General features: G+C 41.4%; 1 protein-coding gene across 11 annotated transcripts in view; it reads left to right on the top strand.

The window, feature by feature from the left end:
• Window positions 1-18,783, top strand: part of LOC310905613 (uncharacterized protein) — a 140,362-nt gene that overhangs the window by 104,477 nt on the left and 17,102 nt on the right. For 9 of the 11 annotated variants that reach the window (XR_014589160.1, XR_014589161.1, XR_014589162.1 and 6 more), the window contains one exon: window positions 6,784-6,891. Coding sequence is in view for 3 of the 11 variants with exons in the window: in XM_083852140.1 (XP_083708266.1) it covers window positions 6,784-6,891 (108 nt within the window). In the remaining 8 variants the exon portion in view is untranslated. Of the gene's footprint in view, window positions 1-6,783; window positions 6,892-17,875 lie in introns of those variants that run through there. The other 2 variants (XR_014589166.1, XR_014589167.1) reach the window with 1 other exon arrangement.

Genomic DNA, 18,783 nt, shown 5'->3' with positions numbered 1-18,783 from the left:
AATATCTGATCAATGTGCTATCAAAGCACCCAGTGGCATAAATTTGATCTGGATAAGGTTAAGGCACATGATTGCATTTCTGTATCCTTGGGTTAGCTAACAATGTGCGGTTTGTGGTGGCTGTAGTAGGACAAACGACGTCTGATCTGACAGAAGGGTTTTTTATTTTCTGAATGAGCTATGAAAAAAAGGTGGCAGAAGGAGTTTGTTCACAACATCTCTTCGCATTTTGTGATCACAGTGCTTTTTATCTAATATTAGAGATCTAAAATTAGATTTTAGCGTATCATAAATTGGATCTTCAGGTACAAAACCTCCTAAAAATGTGTATTTATAATAACCCCCCTACCTAAATGTTCTTAGTATTGCTTTTGCTGAGCTGGGGGAAACTATTTGCTTCCTTTTCTCAGTTTATTAATATTATCTAAATAGCTCATTTGGATAGTTCATGGGGATGGTTTTATAACGTGTTTTGAGGTAGCTTTTGGCATAGGGAAAAGTCGACTTAGAACTCTCTCACATGAGTGAGTAGAAAAGAGTGTTAATTCTTCAAAGTTTTTAAGCTGTACCAGAGACAGAGTTTTTAGGTATGCTGTGTCAAAATCATAGGATTTTGCTCTGTGTCATTTCTCACCTTTCTGTATGTAGCAGAGCAACAGGGGTAGTAAGACAAGGACAAAGCTACTCAATGGCAGACAAGGGGCAACAACCACAAAAGGTGCCTTGGGAAGATTCAGAGGAGGAACTTTTCCCCAGAGGAGGTGCAGCAGTACTGGAAGAGGTTGGCCAGAGGTCCTTACGTGTTTTCAAGGGCTGGCTAGACAAAGCCATGGCTCATCTATTGTTTGTGACAGTCCTGCAGGAGACTGGAACAGAAATCTTCGAGTTCCCTTCCACTAATACTTCTGCGATTGTTTTTGTCTGTACCCTCCATTGCAGAGGTGCCAAGTAATTTGTCTAGGTAGGATTTTCACTGCAGATGGATTTTCTTTGCAGGTGATTTTTTTTAATGGGATTGTGACTTTGTGTACTGGGGCCGTAACTCAGCTGTGAAACACAACTCCATGGTTCCAAAGCAGAAGCCATATATTGTATAACAATCACACTTCCACCAGTATAGTGACCATCCTAAATGTTAAAATAACTCATTTTCTTGTTGAAGTCCACCATTACGACCAATTGTGTATGTAGGCTTTAGAGTCCGCTTCATAAGGGCAACCTATCAGCTTTATAAAACGAAACAAAACCCAAGTACAGCAGTTTCTACTTTCTGCAGCACTATCAGCCTGTAGTTCTGTATTCTTTCCTGTGTACATCTTAGGAGTTTAGCTTTAAAAGCCATTATTGATAATTTCAAAACACTTGTTTGCAAGGTAATGAATACTGTACAGAGTAAGACCAGCTGTCCTTGTGTTGTGTCCTGCTATCTGACTTCAGCTAGTAGTGAAGGCTTATCAGTGTCAGAGCAGTGCGTCATCCTTTCCCTGGTATATCTTCCCAATTATCAATGGTTCACTCTTCACTGAGCTAGGTAGGATCTGAGGATGCATCTTAACAGCAGCATTCAGCACTTTGCAAGTTTAAGCTCATTGAAACGTGTTATTAATTACAGTAGTGCATCTAATGGTGCTGTCATTATCCTCTGATGGATTCGTCCAGATAACCAAGCAACCAGATGTTCATTTGGTCAGTTTCCAAAAGAAATATGTTTCTCTGTACATCTTTCATTTGGCATTTAGTGACGTTTTCATAGCAATGCACTTGCAGTTAAGAATTTATTTTTTTTGGGGGGGTGGGCGGAGGGGGGTTAATGCAACAATGGGCTCAACTATGTTTACAGTTGAACTGTTTGAAACTCCATCAGGCAATGACTCAGTCTGGATCACTCTTCAGCTGCTCTAAATTCTCACCCAAATGTTAAATCAGTTTTGGTTGCTTGTGATTTATGGATGCATGATTAAATAAGGAAGCTGGAGCAGCAGAAGGTATCTGCTGCCATTCGGGAAGCACAAGCCCTGGAAGCTGGCGGATGTTGGCTCTGCAGCAGATCAGCCTGGTTGGAGCAAAGGTCATCTTCTAATGGAAAGAAAAACAAAAATAAAACACTCCCATTCCACCATGAGGAGATACTGAGCTACCAGGGGGAGGAGGAACTCCTGTAATACACTGCTGTGCCTCCTTTGCTGTACAGATTTTTATGGTCCTTTACTCTTCTTTCCTCCCACAGACAGGTTAACACAGGGCCTGTGATATGCCCAAGCAGCAATGAAATGGGCTGCTCATCAGCCTCTGCCTGGGAAGGAGAGGAGTTTGATCCAGAACCCTGTCCTGGTCAGTGGTAGTTCCCTTGAGTGTCAGTCTCTTCCTGCGATACCAGCTTGTGCTCTGCCCCACAGTGGGTTGTCCCATCAGCGAGAGGTCTGTAAAAGGTCTGGAGGGTTGAAGAGGAGCTTTGGTGTGCACAGAGACATGGGACTGGGGAGACCCGATGTTCCCAGCTGCCCACCCCTAGCCATGCTGTTCCTGTCTGATGGAATCAGCATGTCACAGTCCACATTAAGACCAGTGTTTTCTTGAGCCCTGCTGTCCAGCTGTGTCATTGGGTCTGGCTCTGCTGTTCCTACAGTGTTCCTCCACTGCAGGCAGACAGCAAAGTGCTCTGTCTGCTTCCTTGGCACAAGAAGCATCCCAGAGAGCTGTCTGTTGCTGCTTCTAGTGTAGGTTCACGCTTTAAAATCTGGGAACTTGAGCAGTTAAGCTCTGATGTAGTCCTTTACTGCTTACTGATATACAGTGTCACATCAATGAAATTAAACTCCTGTCTTATCAAGGTATCTATTTTCATTATCCCATGCCTTGGTGATGCTCTGGAAGAGTGACTGGCTATATTAGAGAAGCAACACATACTAGCTTCCTCCTGTGTCCTCTGGGGCTGGGAAATGAGCTCAACTGAAAGTGTATTGCTTTGAAACTTGAAGGTACCACCAAGTCTTTCCATCTGACCTCTAGCACGGCATACATAAGGGCTGAGTGGTAGTTGGCACTGGACAGAGGAAGGTTTTCCAGGAAAAAAAAAAGTTCATATTATAGGAACAGTTGTCTTTGCAGTAGCCAAGGATCTGAACATCCAACTTTTATTGTCAAGGAGGCATGTCTGTTAGGGTCTGGTGGCTTTGTTTTATCTATTTCTGTTGTGTGATCCCTCAGCTTTCATTTTTATAGCCGCCATATTTAAACCTGGGTCTTAAAATTCGCAGTTTTGTGTGGCTGCACTTTTTTTGGTCAAATTTTGTAGCAAAATCTTTTGTATTGCCTGAGTGAAGTCTTAGTGTTCGCCAGGTGAACCTTTGCTACATCGGTTCAGGATTTCAACTGATTTTTTTTCGTTTCCATTTTGTAGAATTATTGTGGTCACATAATTGCCATGTACTGATGAAATCTGATCCGTGTTTTTCTTCTGCACGGCCTCAGTGTTGTGCAACGCTCTTTTTGCTCATTTGAAACCATAGCGCCCATGTTCCAGTTACAGAAACAGGAAAAAATGCTTGGGCATGCTTAGGTGTGTGTGCATGCAGCGAAACTTCCTCTGTATGCAGTGAAATGAGAAATGCCACATTTCCAGCTTCCATCCGCATTACGGGCCATAGGGAAGACAGATTCCATACCTCACTAACAACTGTGAATCCTGAGATAATGCTGTTGTTCGGTTCAAATGGATGGACAGGCAAATCACGCTCCATGTTGTTCTCATTAAAAGGGTGCTGTTTTGCAATCTCAGGCACAGTTGTTGCCAATTGCATGCATTTCCATTGTAATTTTTGTCTTTGCTTTTTGTAACTCTTCTTCCAAAATCCCAGTGATTAGTATGCAAAATTTCTATCTTTGAAGCTGAAGACGTACTCCTGAGTATTGTCATCAATTAGAGCTTTGGGGTTCTGTTCTGCATCTTAAGGATAAAATCCCTGGCTAAATTCTTATGCCGTTTTTACTTCAGTACCTGAAGTGAAACAAGTAACTAAAGGAAACATGCAAATTGTGAAGCACTTTGTTGTTGTTGTCATTGTTAGTTTTTTGCCAGTATCACTTCAAATCACTTCAGTAAAGCTAGTGGCAGCTTTTAGGCATGAATAAGAATTGGTACAACACAGGCATGTGTCTGTCTACATAAATTTTGCTTCTTTAAATTAAAAACCCAATAAATGAAAACTGTCCGGATGCGCTGGTAATAAATGAAAGGCTGACTCAATGTCTGCCATGGCCATTAATGAGCCTTTCCTACACTCCCTAATCATCTTGATTGCCTTATTGAATGAAATGTATGACACAGACCTTGTGCGGAATCTCAGTCGTGCTCAAGCACTCACTTTCGTTCCTTGTAGGGTAAGTGGTGATTTACTTCTGGCACCTTTTCAAATGGCAGCTCTTTAAATTTGTGGTACTCTTAAAGCATCTGTTTTCCAGTTGAATCTTCCCCTACCTATACACTTAGTTTCTCAGAGCACCAGTGCTCTTCAATTTATTATTATCATAGCAGGTGCTAGTATCAGAAAAAACATTCATGCCAAGCCCCTTGTTCAGCTAATCATTTTGCCTCTCCTATGTGAAGTCAACATAGTTCCCTCGAGAGGGAATTGGCTGAAGTGGAAAACAACTGCACAGGCCCCTACTTCCATAGCCTTTTGGGAAAAAAAAAATCTGCATGTTTTTAACCAAAATGTTCATTGTTTCTACCTAAGGAAAGTTTTGTTAGGAAACACTCCCAGTTTTAATCACTCCGAAGTTATTTGGGCAGCCTATTTAAAGTGAGGTTGTGGCCCTATCATGTGTCTAGCTAAGAGGTATTAGCCTGCAGCCCATAATGCTTCATGAGTACTGTGAGCTTTCTGTCAATGTTTGCAGTCTCAGGAAAAAGCTGAAGGTTATGATGGAAGTGGAAAGGGAAATGATCGAATAAGCTTTGAAAACGAAACTTCTCTTCCTTCTTCCAACTGATCCTTCTTGGCTTGGCTGGGAAGAAGTGGAGGACAATGGCAAGGAAGTCTTCCTAAACTGAAATTCTGGATTTGTTATACTTGTTAGAGGAACTCATTCAGACTGGTTAAAAATGAGATCGTTAGCTAGTGGTTAACTACATTGTTAATGACTTGTAGTTTCTGGTATTCTGTTTTGCTTTGTGTTTTTTTTAAGGGCAAAATTTGTGCAAATTTAATCCAAAATGATGAAGCAGATTGTTTCTGTTTGTTATTTCTTTAATGGATTAGACTGTTGTTATTTTAAAGTCATAAACTTTGACAATATGCTTTTGGTATTTTCAAATGTGAGCTTGTCCTTATTTTTTCATTTTAGTTCTTACTGAAGAACAATGTAGTTGCTCTTGCAAATGCAGAATAATAACTGTTTGACTTGGCTTTCCTCCATGGTTCTTCTGCATCACCATTTCCATGTGGTACACATCTGATCAGCCCATGGGGTGCTAGCACGGAGAGCTATCATAGCTTATCTGGTATGCTAGGGAGGCGAATCTAACAGAATGGTGTTTCTTATCAACAGTGTTCCCATTTCAAAAGATCAATACATTTTGAAATGTAATAGATGAAATAAAATATGTGGGTGAGAGAGTGTGTTGCATGTGGAAGCCCCAGTCAGGAACTGGGCTTTGTACATACCCGTTGTCCTTTGCGTAATCTCTTGGCTAAGAAAAGCTTGGGGAGAGAAAAATAAGGGAACTTGGGGGACAATGGTGATCCATGCAGAGGGAAAAGACGAATGGTGCAAGAAACAGAGAGTTAAAATGAATACATAGAAGAGGAAAGAAAAGAACTAAGGAAGGTGAAGGACAGGGAAAAGGAAAGTAAGATGGGAAAAGGAAGGTATGGGAGGAGCAACCTGGGCACCACAAGGAGAGGAAAATAACAGATAAATTTGTATTGCCTGGAGATGTCCGTGGTACATTTACAGCATACCTGAAGCATTTGGTTCTTAAGTATTCTTCTGCATAGATTTTACAGTCTGCTTCTCTACGTTTGTTTAAATGTGTTTTGTGCAGTTGGATGAAAATGGCATTTTATTTTAATACGTATTTATTTTTTCTTTCCTAATGTTGCAATATACTCCAAAAAAGAATAGGACGTGTATTATTTCAACAGGAACTTAGGGTGATTTGTTTAATGTGAACAAGGGTGTTAGGTATTGTGAACTATAAAAACATTTCATTGTTAGACTAGGAGAGTTAAATGTATCATTTTTAGCAATCTTCCAAATTAAACAGCCAAGTTCTGCTCTTCCCTCCGTCAATATGACATCACTTTGTTTACACTGAAAAAGCGATTTGAGAGGTACCTCTTGAGTTGGAACAGGTTATTTGGTGTGGCAAGAATTCATAAAATATTCTTAGAAGTTTTCATTTTTGTCTTAGTAAGAGGAAGTCAAAACAAACGTTTTCAGCTGTGTAAACCGTATACTTTAAATATTGTTCCCTGTGTCGTGTCTGGTGTGTTTTTGTGTGTTTTTTTTTTTTCCAAAAGCACAAAACCGTTAATCAAGTAGGTTAGTACACAGGAGAAAAATGGATGAGAAGAGGAAAAAGCTATGCATTTGTACAAGAGCGTTGCCTACAGTCTTTGTTCGCTCCAGTGATGCACTTGTGCCTTCCGTCACTCAGTACTGCAGTATTTTCTATTAAAGCTTAGTTTTGTAGTTCCTTTTAAAAATGCAGTTAATGATCACAGTCACTTGAGGATTGGATTACATGGATTATGTTCTCATTTTGTTTCTTTCTGACAGGCCATTTCTGGTCATTTTTCCCTGTTCTGCCGAATCCCAAGCACCCCTGAATGCAGTCCATTGGTTTTGGGATGTGGAGAGCCGTATGTGCAGCCCCACTTTTCTAAGGTAAGTTGCTGTACCAAGGTTAAAGCGTAAAGCACCCACATGGCAAAGAGCTTCTGTAGCTGCAGCTTTAGGTGGCACTTGAGTATCTTTAGGAAGCAGGAAGGCCTGTGAGCTACAAAGGGCTCTGTCTGCGAGAATGATGCCGTGATGTCTGGCAGCGTTTACCGGCCGCAGTGAGGTCACTTCTAAAAGTATCGGGTTGCAGCGCTGAGCCTCCTGGCGTGATGGCAGGCAGCTCTCGTGAACCTCGGCCGCTCCTCAGCAGCCATGGTTATTCTTAGAGACACTTCCCATTCCTCAGGAAAAGCTACTGTGAGAGGCTTAGCTGGCTTTTATCTTTAGAAGCGAGTATTTAAATGTTGGACTAATTTGTAGCTCATTCGCAGCTCAGCTGCAGCCCTGCCAGCTGCACTGGGATCAGTGACAAGTCTTTCTTCTGCCTCCAAAGCGCACTTGCAGACAGATCCAGGGCCTAGGAGCACATTGCCCCAGAGGCAACTCGGCTTTCTCGCAAGCGTGTAGCTGCCTGGGGGAGTTTTCCAGAACAAGTAGCATATTAGGTTTTCCCTAGCAAAGAGAGACCTTACAGGCGCACAGAAACCTCACTGGCTTCATGAGCGTTGGGCTGGCATTGCTGGGCTCTGCTCTGTTTTGGATGGAGGTGGAGAAGGGCCGGTGGCCGCTACATTAAATATTGCCCTGGAGTAGCAACCAGACTGTGCAGTGCAGAGGCATGAGTACCCACCCAAGTGGCAGAAGGGGGTGAGAGGAAAAGCCTCTGTCCGCTTTGGGGATGTTGGTTCAGAATGGTAGGAGCAAGCTACATTTAACCAAAGCATCCTCCTGCTTGGCTGGGTGGCCATCCGTGACCCAGAGACGGCATTCCTGCAGGAAGCTAGCAGGACATCGGAATTAGAGAGAGGCTGTGTTGGACCACAAGGAATAAAAGTTCCTTTTTGGGTGGAGATCGGAAAATTAGTTGATGAGGCTGAAGTAGGAACTGGTAATAACTGCACTGGGAGACATCTGGCTGTGCAGTTAGCAGTCGCTTGGCAGTACTGAGCGTCGCAGGGATTCCTTCTCTGTATGTCTTCATGCTCTTCAGCCTTGTCCCACCCCTCTCTTCTGGCTTTGGGGAGTGACATTTGGACTGTGTTTGACGTTCCAGGGCTGGAAACTGGTCTGTCCTTGCAGACTGAAGAACAACACACTCTCACTGAAGACCAGCAGCCTTCTCATTTCAAGCCCCTACCACTGGCCATGACTGGGCTGGGCGTGCAGGCTGCAGACCTCACCTGTATGTTGGAGGTCTGGGTCTCCTGGGTCGTGGGGCTGCCCAGGCTGTGGCAGGGAGCAGGAGGAGGGAATGGGTCTGTACCTGATGTGGCGGTGGGACAAGCCACACTTTCACTTCTACTCTATTGCTAAAAATAAGTATTTTCATAGCTGTGTGTTTGCGTGGGGCTCCCTGTCTGAGGGAACAGAAACATCCTAGTACCTCTGTGTCTCTTGGTACTACTATCCTTTTAGCCTGGACACTAAAAACTTTTTAAGAGAGGAATATTCATTATTCATGCTGAACTTTTTTTTTTTTTTTTTAAGTTCAGGAGAGTTCTCCTTGTTTACAGTACAGTTAACTGTAGCCCACCTTATAGGCATGAAAGATGCTTCTTTTTAATCCCCTTCTCTTAAGATCCAAGAAAGCGTGAAGGAGTGAAACGACCCAATTGCTCACTGCTAACATGGGCTGCTGAAGTGATGATACTGGGTCACGACAGCTGTCCAGATGCTCTGTGCACTGGGATCTTGCGCTGGCTGGGATGTTCCCGTACCAGGCGTCGGTAATAGTGTGAGAAAGGGAAACATGATCGGGGCTCTTCTCCAGGAGAGTAAAATACACACCCAGCAGGGAGGAGAATATCCTAGAAACAAACAGCAGGGAGCTGAAACAAGGAAGCAGCAGCACAGGAAATGGAGCTGCAACTCTGATTCCAGCAGATGGATTAGTGGAAGTCAAATGGGGGAGAAACCAGGGGATTTCTGTGCAAGTGGGAGAGTGCTCTGTTAGGTTCACCCTTGGCCAGTAAGGCCAGCTTTTGCACTGGGTGTGCATGTATGTGAAAGAGCAGAAGAGGTGTAGAGAAGTAATTGATATGTCTCCCCATCATGAAAGAGTTGGGTTCTTACTTAATTTTTCTTTTCTGAACAGTCTTTTTTCTTTTTTTTTTTTTTCCCCCTCAATCTTTGGGTCAGGTTTTTAAATTAAGGAACTGCTTTTTAAAACTTTACCTGCCGAAAAAAAGTTGTTTGTTAAACTGATTCTGTTTCACTAGTAGCTTTGGTCTTTCCTAAGTGATATCTTTGAACTTTTTTTTTTTTTAACTAAAGCATAGCTCTAGCAATGCTGCTTGTAAGGAAATCCAGCATGTAGAGGTACCCATGTGAATGGGAAGAAAAAGGATTAAGTCTAATGAGTGGAGTAGTCAACTAAAGCTGTCAACATTCAGTTACATTTCTTTGCCCTCACGTTTTGTACAATGTAGTAATGCATTTGGAAATTAAAATGAGCATTCTCCTGTATTGTCTTTCAGTGGCCCTTTTTGGCTCTTACTAATTATTTCATATCAAGTGCAACAAATACAAAACTAAATGAGCTTTTAAAAGTGTAATACTGCTATTAATTAAGTGGAAACTTATAAATTTCCGCTTTATAAGACACTAGATAAGCTGAGATTCACCAAGGACAATAAATACATTATATCTACTTAGTGTTTTAAGCAAATTTTAGTTGTCACCAACAAAATTAATTTGATTTTCAAAATGAGGAAAGGGGGTGGAAGTAATGGGAGTCTTAAGGTCAGTGAGTGATCCCATAAGAGCCTTGAATTGGCAGGTGGAGTGGAGCAAATCATGAGATGGAAAGGAAAGGGAGATTTCTCATTAGGGTGTCACGTTAACCTGAAGTGATTAAAGTGTGAGGCCTTGTAGGAGCTGATTTTTCATTTCCAGAAATCAGGGCTTGTAGAGACTAGGAGAGGAAAACGAAATAACAGAGGACTCTCACCCTGCCATTTTGTGGGTCTTAGGACCTTGGCAAAGTCAAGCTTCCTGAATAAAAGAGGGAAATTGGTCCTTAGTATGATTAATTAGAGAGGAGATTGAGAATTATTTAAATATAATTTAAAGCCATTTAATGAAAACCAATATTTGAATATAAGCTTTAATTTCCCTAAAAATAAGTCATGGCTGGGGATGAGAAATTTTACATTACATGTGAATCCAGCAATTTTGGAGACCCCTGTGTGGAAGGGGAGCCCAGAGGCACCGCATCTGTTGCAGCCATCAGCCTGGGTGCGCTGCATCGCGTGCTGGCTGTGCACACTGCTGCGTCTGCCATGCCGTAGTGCAGAGGGACGGCGTGACTGCTGTGGAATAACGACTGGGGCGTCCACCTGCCCTGGAAGAACAAGGGATCTGTGACATGAAGTTGGCTGCTGAATAGGGAATATGATCAACAATACCGAAGTGGGAGAGCATTTGGTTTAAGAATCATTACTTAAAATTGTTCCCCCCCCCCACCCCTCCCATTTTTGTTTTATTGTTTCAATTCTTCATTAAAGAGTGTTTTGTTTTGTTTTTTTTTTTCTGGCATCCAACTTTCTTAAAAGATCTCTAGAAGAAATGTATAAGCTAATTTTAGAAAGCGTTTTTGTTGATTTTTGGCTAAAGTTAGTAGAAATTTTCACAGGAAATAATTTCATTACATCTTTGCTACAAGATAAGTTTAAGAAAGAGGAAATACTGGAAAAAATAGAATATATGAGTGATTGTACTTTATAAGCCTAATGAACACAGTTTTCACAGGGGGGGGGTCTTTATGGGTTGCAGATGCATTCTGCTGGCTGCGCTGGGCTCAGGAGTCAGGTCTCAGCAAATTCCCTTTTTCTGTCTTCAGTCTGCTGCCATTGCACAACCTAGAGATTCGTGCTCTTAGCACTTCTGTGAATGTTCTACGAACTGAACTGTGTTTACTGTTTCAGCGTAAAGGTGAGATAGGGAACTTTTTTATTTTTATTTTTTCCTCCAGAAAGCTTCCCAGAATGGTAGGGAATCACAGTCATTTACAGATACGGGTTTCAGGTAAATAAAGGGAAGGGTGTGTCTACATGTGGCAGTATACCACAAGGTAGAAGGCACCTCCGCTGCCTTTTCTTTTTCTTAGAAAAAGCTGGACAAATTAACGAAGAAGAAAGTTAGCAGGGTTTTTCTATGAGCACTCTCCAGCATCTGGGACCTGGACAAGACAGCTCGGCTAGGTCCGTGCAGCAGGGTACTGTTGTCTGCATGCTTTTCTGCAGTCCCCATCTGAGCTCCTGTGTCCTACACTAGCCTCTAGAGCTTCATGACTGTCGTATCTGGTCCCCTATCTTTTTTTGCCAATTGATATTAAACGTTCCTTCAGGCAAAAAGTGCAATAGAAAGCCAAGGCACCTGCACTGCGTTCGTGTTGAGTTTCAGACCTAGAACAGCACATAATAAAGGAAGGCCTTGAGGTCTTGTACTTGAGAAAGCAGGTATCTGTTGGTTTTCTAGCCATCAAATACCTCTTCTTCCAGAAAATACTCTCATTTAATTACAATGAGGGAGGGCTAGCATAAAAGCAAGAAAACATTTTGTGTAGTCATGTGCAGTATTTCAGAAGAAACCTGCAGTGCATAATTCTCCGCTAAGCAGAAGCCAGGATAGAACTTTCTTCTCCTCGTAAACACAAAATCAGTTCATGTCTTTTCTTTCTTTTATGGTGCTGGCATTTATTCAGTGCACCATAAGCCCCGTGTCCTGAATTTCTTGATTCATGTCTAAACATTGCTTGTATTAGCTGTACCCTAATTAATCCTTTTGTGCCACGAGTTGAATTTGCCCAGCACGCTTTTCATTGCCAGGAATGGATGCACCAAATCTGCTGATGCCAAAGAGGTAATGTGCATTTAACACGCATCAGCACTCTCTCCCTCTGATAATTGCTGATTCTACTGCACTTAATAATACACTACTAGGTTAAGGTTATACACAGCTCAGGCAGTGCTAACTATCAGGGTGTGTGGTTATTCTATAATAACCACATTTTAGGGTGTGTTTCACTTTTACAGGGCAGTCATTTACTTCAAATTACTTTGTCATTTCTTAAAGTTATTGTGCAATTGCTTTATTAAAGAAAACTAAATAAATAAATTGATTTTTAAAGATGCGTTAAATAACACTAATTATAATGCTTAGCTCTTAACGTGTTTTTTATCCTCAGTGCTTTATAGCTATTTTGCTGTTAATTTTTACAGCATTCTTGTGGTGAACAACTAGCAGTACCTTTGCCTGAAAGTTAGGAATGCCAAGGCAGGGGTGTCAAACGGTTTGCCCGAGCTTTCTGTGGTTTGCCCAAGAGGTGGTTTTAGAGCCAGTATTAGTATTCAGTTGTTTCTGACTGCCAGGTCGTGCTCTCGCAAATCTTTCTTTCCCCCAAACCATGGTCTCGAGAATTATATCATCTTTAAAATGGGGAAAAAATAAAAAGTGCCTTAAAATGGCACAAGTCAGTTCTGTGATCGATAGAATGCTGACTGTGTGAAAGAAGATGTGCTTCTAAACGGTTTCACTTTTAAAAAATAAAAATAAAATTCGAGTACAACACTGGTCTTTCAAGGCAGCAAAAATTCAGGTAAATGTCCACCAATTAATTTCTTGAAGTTTCATCAACTAATTAGTGGTTGCAAGGGTGTTATCTATGTTTCTGTTGCCTCCTTTAAGATCTTTTCAAGCTTCAGCTGAGCTACTAGCTGTCGGCCTGTGATTAAATTTCTGAGCTGCTGTCAGTCTCGAGAGTGTTCCGTGCAGTAAAAAGAAATGTCTCCAGCTGCAGGCTTCTAACAGGTTAGGTATAAAGGAAGAGAAGGTGTATCCTCTGTCATTTGTAGATGCACCATTCTTAACAGGAGAAAAAAGAAAGGCAGTAAACAGAAAGCAAAATGCCTGAAATGGGACCAGCTAGGTGCTAGGGGACTTCTGAAAAATCAGGCCATCGTACTTAGGCAAACATATGCAAAGTGGAAAGCCTTTTTTTAATCAACTTACCCAAGCAACTTGAAGCAAAGTCTACCAGAACACTTCTGTCAGTGTGGTCAATTTTGTTGCACTGTTGATAATACTATGTTTTCATACACATGTGTATCATATTGTGTCATATCATAATATTATACTGTATCATATCATATTGTATCATAATGTGTCATTACTATGTTTTCATACACATATGTATATGTACTATTATATTCCCATATTAGAATGGAATAGAATGTATCTACGAAATGAGGTGATTTTGTAAGACTCAACCTCCCTTTATTTAAAAAATAAAATCAATCTGAATATGCATCTTAAACAGGCAAGAGCTTAACAGTGCCGGAGGGCAGCTTAAAACTACTCACAACTTTTAAATGGTTGGGTTTGACAATGCTGTGGATATATTTATTTTCTGAATGTGGACTGGATAATATTATACGTGCATTTATCACAGTTGGATTATTTTCAACTGCTCAGCCTTTCTTGTTTGTTGATTGTATCTTTGGTTCCAGCATTGAGGGCATTCAAACTGAATCCTTCTCAATCCCTATATTTTAAATTTAATTACTTTTAAGCTTCCAAAGTAGTTATCTCTGACTTAGGTATTATGTTAACACTGCAAATACTAAATAATCATCTAAAGGGAAAAGGTGACTCTTCTAATTTTCCCAAAGGTCCTAATCCTCCTATGGGATCGTGTTGCAACGCTTAGCTAACATGCTCTGGTTGGCATCAGAGGAGCTTTGCACAGGAGCGAGGTCTGAGACAAGCCTCCTTCAGGAGGACATCCTTAAAAACACCATGACTTGATTCTGCTGCTGCCGGGTGTTTTTGTCGGGACTTCGTCAGTAATGGTGGTTTGCAAAGATGCAAACTTCAAGGACTTGGCAATAAGGCAAAATGAAAACTGCAAAGTACTGCTGACATTGACCTGCTGCAAGACTGTACTTTGTATTTATTTGCCATAAACAAGAAGAAATATTTACTTAATGCCTGCATCTCATAGACTGTTGCTATTTCCTTGAGAGCTCAAACAGAGCCTCACCAGAGGCCGCCTTGCTGAAACCTACTCAAACAATCTTTATTTCAAAGCACTGCTTACTGTAGTTCAGTTACTTCCCTACTCTACGAAATTGCAGTCTCTGGTAAAATTAAGAAAAGGATGATTCATACACCTGGAGAAGGAATTGGATATTCAAGTCACTTGTCAGGCTGGCAGCTTTAAATTATATAACAGGAAGCTTTCTATTCATATGTAATGTAACTGAATCACCACTTCTTTATTGATAATTCATTATATGTTGCTACTATCACTCTGCAGCTCTGAAATGCTTTTTGCTATAATGATTTTATACCATACTAGTATAATGGCCTTCTGACTGTGTCAATCAGCACTACTTGCGTGTACAATAATATTATTCTGCAATCTGTCTAGGGAGAATGCTTAAAAGCTTTCTCTCATTTTCTCCGTTTAACTCATGTATTATCTGAGTTTTTACATTAAATGGCCATACTTAATATCCCATGACATGTCACCTATTTTCTAGGGAGGATACTGATACAGTACTTACCAATTCCAGAATCCATACTAATCAAATGACACCTGCCCACTTCAGCCAGGAGCAGCTAGTTCAGTGCATCAGCATTTAATCTGCAGGGAGAACTTATGAGAAGGAACAAAAACAATGTGAACTGCAGTTGGCTAAATGCGGGCATGGTTGATGCAGTTTGTTTTGTAAAGAGGAATTTGAAGATACTGAAGTCAAACTGAGGTACAGGAGTCAATTTATGTACAGATTTATTGCCAGGACTTAGCCCACACTGGTGGCACGTTGACAAAGACAAGGCCTAATCCAGCAAATATAGATGTGATTTCTGATACGCACTTTGGGGTAGGTAGTTTGCTGAGTAAGGCTTCTGGGCTGTGAGTGGAAATGTAGGCATGAATGTAGCAAACTCAAGGTGTTAGGTCAGACTTACAGAGAACTCAGGCCCAATGCAGATAGTTGTAGTTTTGCATTGAAAGAGTGCTTGGAAGTCGCAAATAGTTACTGTAAACCTCATCCACCATCAGGTTGATGTCCTGGGAATTTTAACACTTGAAATTCTAGCTGCTGAACGCAAAATTAGACATTGGAATCAGTGCCAGGGCATGCGTGTAATCTGTTACAGATAGACATTTCCCTTAAAAATAATGGATGCACTTTTAATATTATTTGTTGTTTGATTCAGTCAGTTCTATGGTACAGCTAATCCCTAGGTTAAGGGATAAAAGACAGTTTACCAAAATTTAATGTTTCAAGGGGCCAAGTGTCCATTTGCTTCTATTACAGTCCTATCCACTCAGCACAAGAAGTTCAGGCAAAGTTAATGCAGCAAAGCCTGCGCTCTCCAACTACAGGCAGAATTAATTTGCTCGGCCACACAAGAAGAATGGCAAGGTACAAAAGAAGTGGTTTAATTAGGCCACAGCCTTATTTAACTCGTGAGACAATAAATTGTACAGTTCGCGTTGTCGTTCTCTCCTCAGTCTGTTTTTAAGTCATCTCTCCCTGGGAGTTGGGTATTCCTCCCAGGGAAAGTTGCAGTTGTAAATGGAGGAGACTCATTTGTAGAGCTGACAGTAAGGTGCTGAAGAAGCTCCTAAACAGTCAGGCAATGATATAAGTGTTTGTGGGACTTGTGAAGGAGAATATACATATAAACACATAGGTAAAAGGCTTTTGTTGCTCTTACTGACAAAATTGGCACCCACTTGGGTCCTGCACTACTGTCTGCAGCAGTACACTGGCAAAAAGATGAACAGTTTCATGTCCTAGTGTACATTTAGGGGAAATAAGTCTGTAGACAAACTGTATAGGTCCATGTATAGAAGTTGAGAAATTGGGATAGAAACTTCTCATTGTTGTAGTTTTCTTTTGCTGTTGCTTTCTCCACTGCATTAACTTGCCAGTTTTGCTCCTCTAGCCTCTCCCAGGCTTTCAGAAGCTCTCAGGGCACAGAGGGCTGGCTTGATGGCATAGGTGCATACCATGTTCTCATTCGGCTTTGTGTTTTGACATGAGTGCAAAATTCGACCTAAATGACTTGGTTTTCCTCTGGCAGTAGCAATGGCAGCACTGACTACAGACAGCTGCACTGCAGCCTCGCGGTGCTTTGCAGCAGCAAGCACGCAGCGTTGCGCTGTAACCCTGAAACTGGAGTAAGTGATTCGTACAGTCTCAGAAAGCTGTAGTGGCAGCGAGACCAAAGTATAAAGGTTAGTGGACGCTGGGGAGCCTGTCGTGATGGGTGCTCACCTCTATCTGCAATGTTCAGACCTCCTTGAGGCCACTGCCGTCATTCTGCCCTGCGCCGGGAGGAGGGGGGCCTGCCAGCGCTGCGCCGGCATCCCTGCACCCTCCCAGACATACAGCAAGTATCTCGTGCTTCTGAAGTGCACTGTAATTATTCATTTTACGGTTTTGTTGTAGCACACAGTGTGGGTCTGATTGCCTTAATATCGGTATAACTAATAACCCAAAGAGGGAACAATGCTTGCTTGTAGACAAGCTAAACGTAAAAACATGAAATAGGAGGCTGAGGGACGCTGGGCAGAAAGTTCTTAGGGGAAAAAAAAAAGATTGTTTTTTCTGTGTGAATGTTTATTTTGTAATTTGATAGAAATAAACAGTTACTATGGCAACTGTCATATCACAGGCGACACGCAGAGCAAGGAAGATGCTGTGTACTTACCCATTAGGTGAGTGGGTTTTGGTATTTTTTAAAGAGACATTATTTTCCCTGCTTCATTTTCTCTGTACGTGGTGCATCTTGACTTGGCCTTCGAGGAAAGTTAGGTTTTGCTCCTGCACATCCTCTTGGCAGCTGTGTCTATCCATGACTAGCTATCACTAGTCTAAGACTAACTATAGACTAAGACAACCTATATCTAAAGCTAGCTATAGACTTGGCTGTGGCTGCAAGGTGCTGCGCCCTCCCTCCTCCTGGTGTCCTCTGAAGGCGCCAGGTAAGCGTTAATACCCTACAATTTTTTCCCTATTTTTGATACTTGAAGCTGGCTTTTTGTTTCAGTGTTTTCTAAGTCAATGAGGAGTGGAAGCAGAGAGTCCGTTTCCAGCCCTGTGTCCTGACCGCTGCTCAGTTCCCCCACTTGTTTGCTGAACTCCTCTCATATTCCTTTTTATTACTTTTGTGAGAACATTGTTAGTATGGTCTTGAAAAAGCAAATGGTGTAGTGCCGAAGGAAGGTGATTTTTTTTTTTTTTTTTGAAAGGACCTGGAATCATAGCACAGTAGCTTTCATGCATGGACAAATTATAATTACAAGTGTGCCATGTTTTCATGGTGTTTTTTTTTTTATTTTCTTGCGGGAAGAATGGGGCCTTTTTGTTGCTCTGCAGGCAGTCTGTGTCGTGTGTAAAACCCTCCTACTGCAGGGTAATTCAGAGTGCTATGTTTACTCTGTATATTCATGTGTTATTTAATCTTCATATATACACATGCACACACATGCACATCTACTTTACATTTTTTGCATTCGTATTTATTTGTATGTATATTTTATACAAATACATGTATAAGCACACATTATTTCCACCACTGCATATAGTACATAAGACCATTGACTGTTCTCTTTTTCTTCCCTCCAGAGAGCGTTAGCACCTGTGAATTTTATTTATGTAATTGTGTTCTTCACCAGAGACAACTTCTACCTGGATAATTTTTACTCTAGCACCATGTCCACAGAAGGCTGTGCTTCAAAGCTGACGTATTCCCCCTCCCTGAAGAAGAAATGTAGTGCTGCGATTTGTCTTTTTAACTAAGCTACGTGGGGCTGGGTAGCATGGAAGGAAAAAAAAAAAAAGCGTTGTCCTTGTCACCTGCCATTTTTCTAGCTGACTTGACACCCCCAGGCTTCCCAACAGCTCTTTCCAGCAGGAGCTGTCTCGGAGCTCTTAGCACCACCAAATAATTGAGGTTGTCACATCTCTTGTTCATTGTTTTTTCCAGGCCTGGAAAAAATGCAAATATTTCATTGTAGTCATTAATTTTCCCATCCTTTTCTTCAAGCATCTCATTGGTTTGATCTGATGAAAAGGGCTGAAGGCATTATTGCAAACACAGTGGCATCCAGGTTCTGCCTATAGTGGGGAAGAATCTCATCAGATAAAGTCTCAGGGAGGTCATCAATCACAGTTGCTGACAACCATTTTGCCTTCGTTTGTTACAGATGTGAACATGCTTAATTATTTGTAGTGTAATTAGTTCATGAAATGTCAGGAAATGTCAAACTGTGTTCACAGCACAGATTTTTGCAGCAAAGAGCAATGAGAGCAAGTGTCACTGGGAGACATGGAGGACTGATGGGGGGAATGTTTCTGCAGGCAAATGAGGGAAATGGCTTGGGGGACAAATGAGGGTCAAAATATTAAGATTAAAGTTTTGAGACAGAGACCTTCAGGAGAGCCAAGTAAAGTGGAACGTGAATGTTGTCACTGTGTGGCAGCATTTTAAGAACATGTCTGGAGCGGGAGGAGGGAAGGTAAATCAACATTTACACTTTTTTTTTTTAATTTGATTTTTGTAAACATCAGCCTTTGACAGCAGATCTTAAGCAACAGGAATTTCAGCAAAATTCTACCCCCAACTCAGTCATCTTGTGACTGATAAGGTAGCTTGATAGGAGAGAGGGAAATCCTCGCAAAAGGAGATTTCTACCACTTTCCACATTTCTAAATTTTAAAATGTTAAAATTTACATTGCACATTTACATGTACA

This window comes from Anser anser, assembly GCF_964211835.1.
Source record: "Anser anser genome assembly, chromosome: 11".
Lineage (NCBI taxonomy): Eukaryota > Metazoa > Chordata > Aves > Anseriformes > Anatidae > Anser > Anser anser.
Note: the sequence above shows the minus strand (reverse complement) of the source record. Positions and strands in the feature narration are given on the sequence as shown.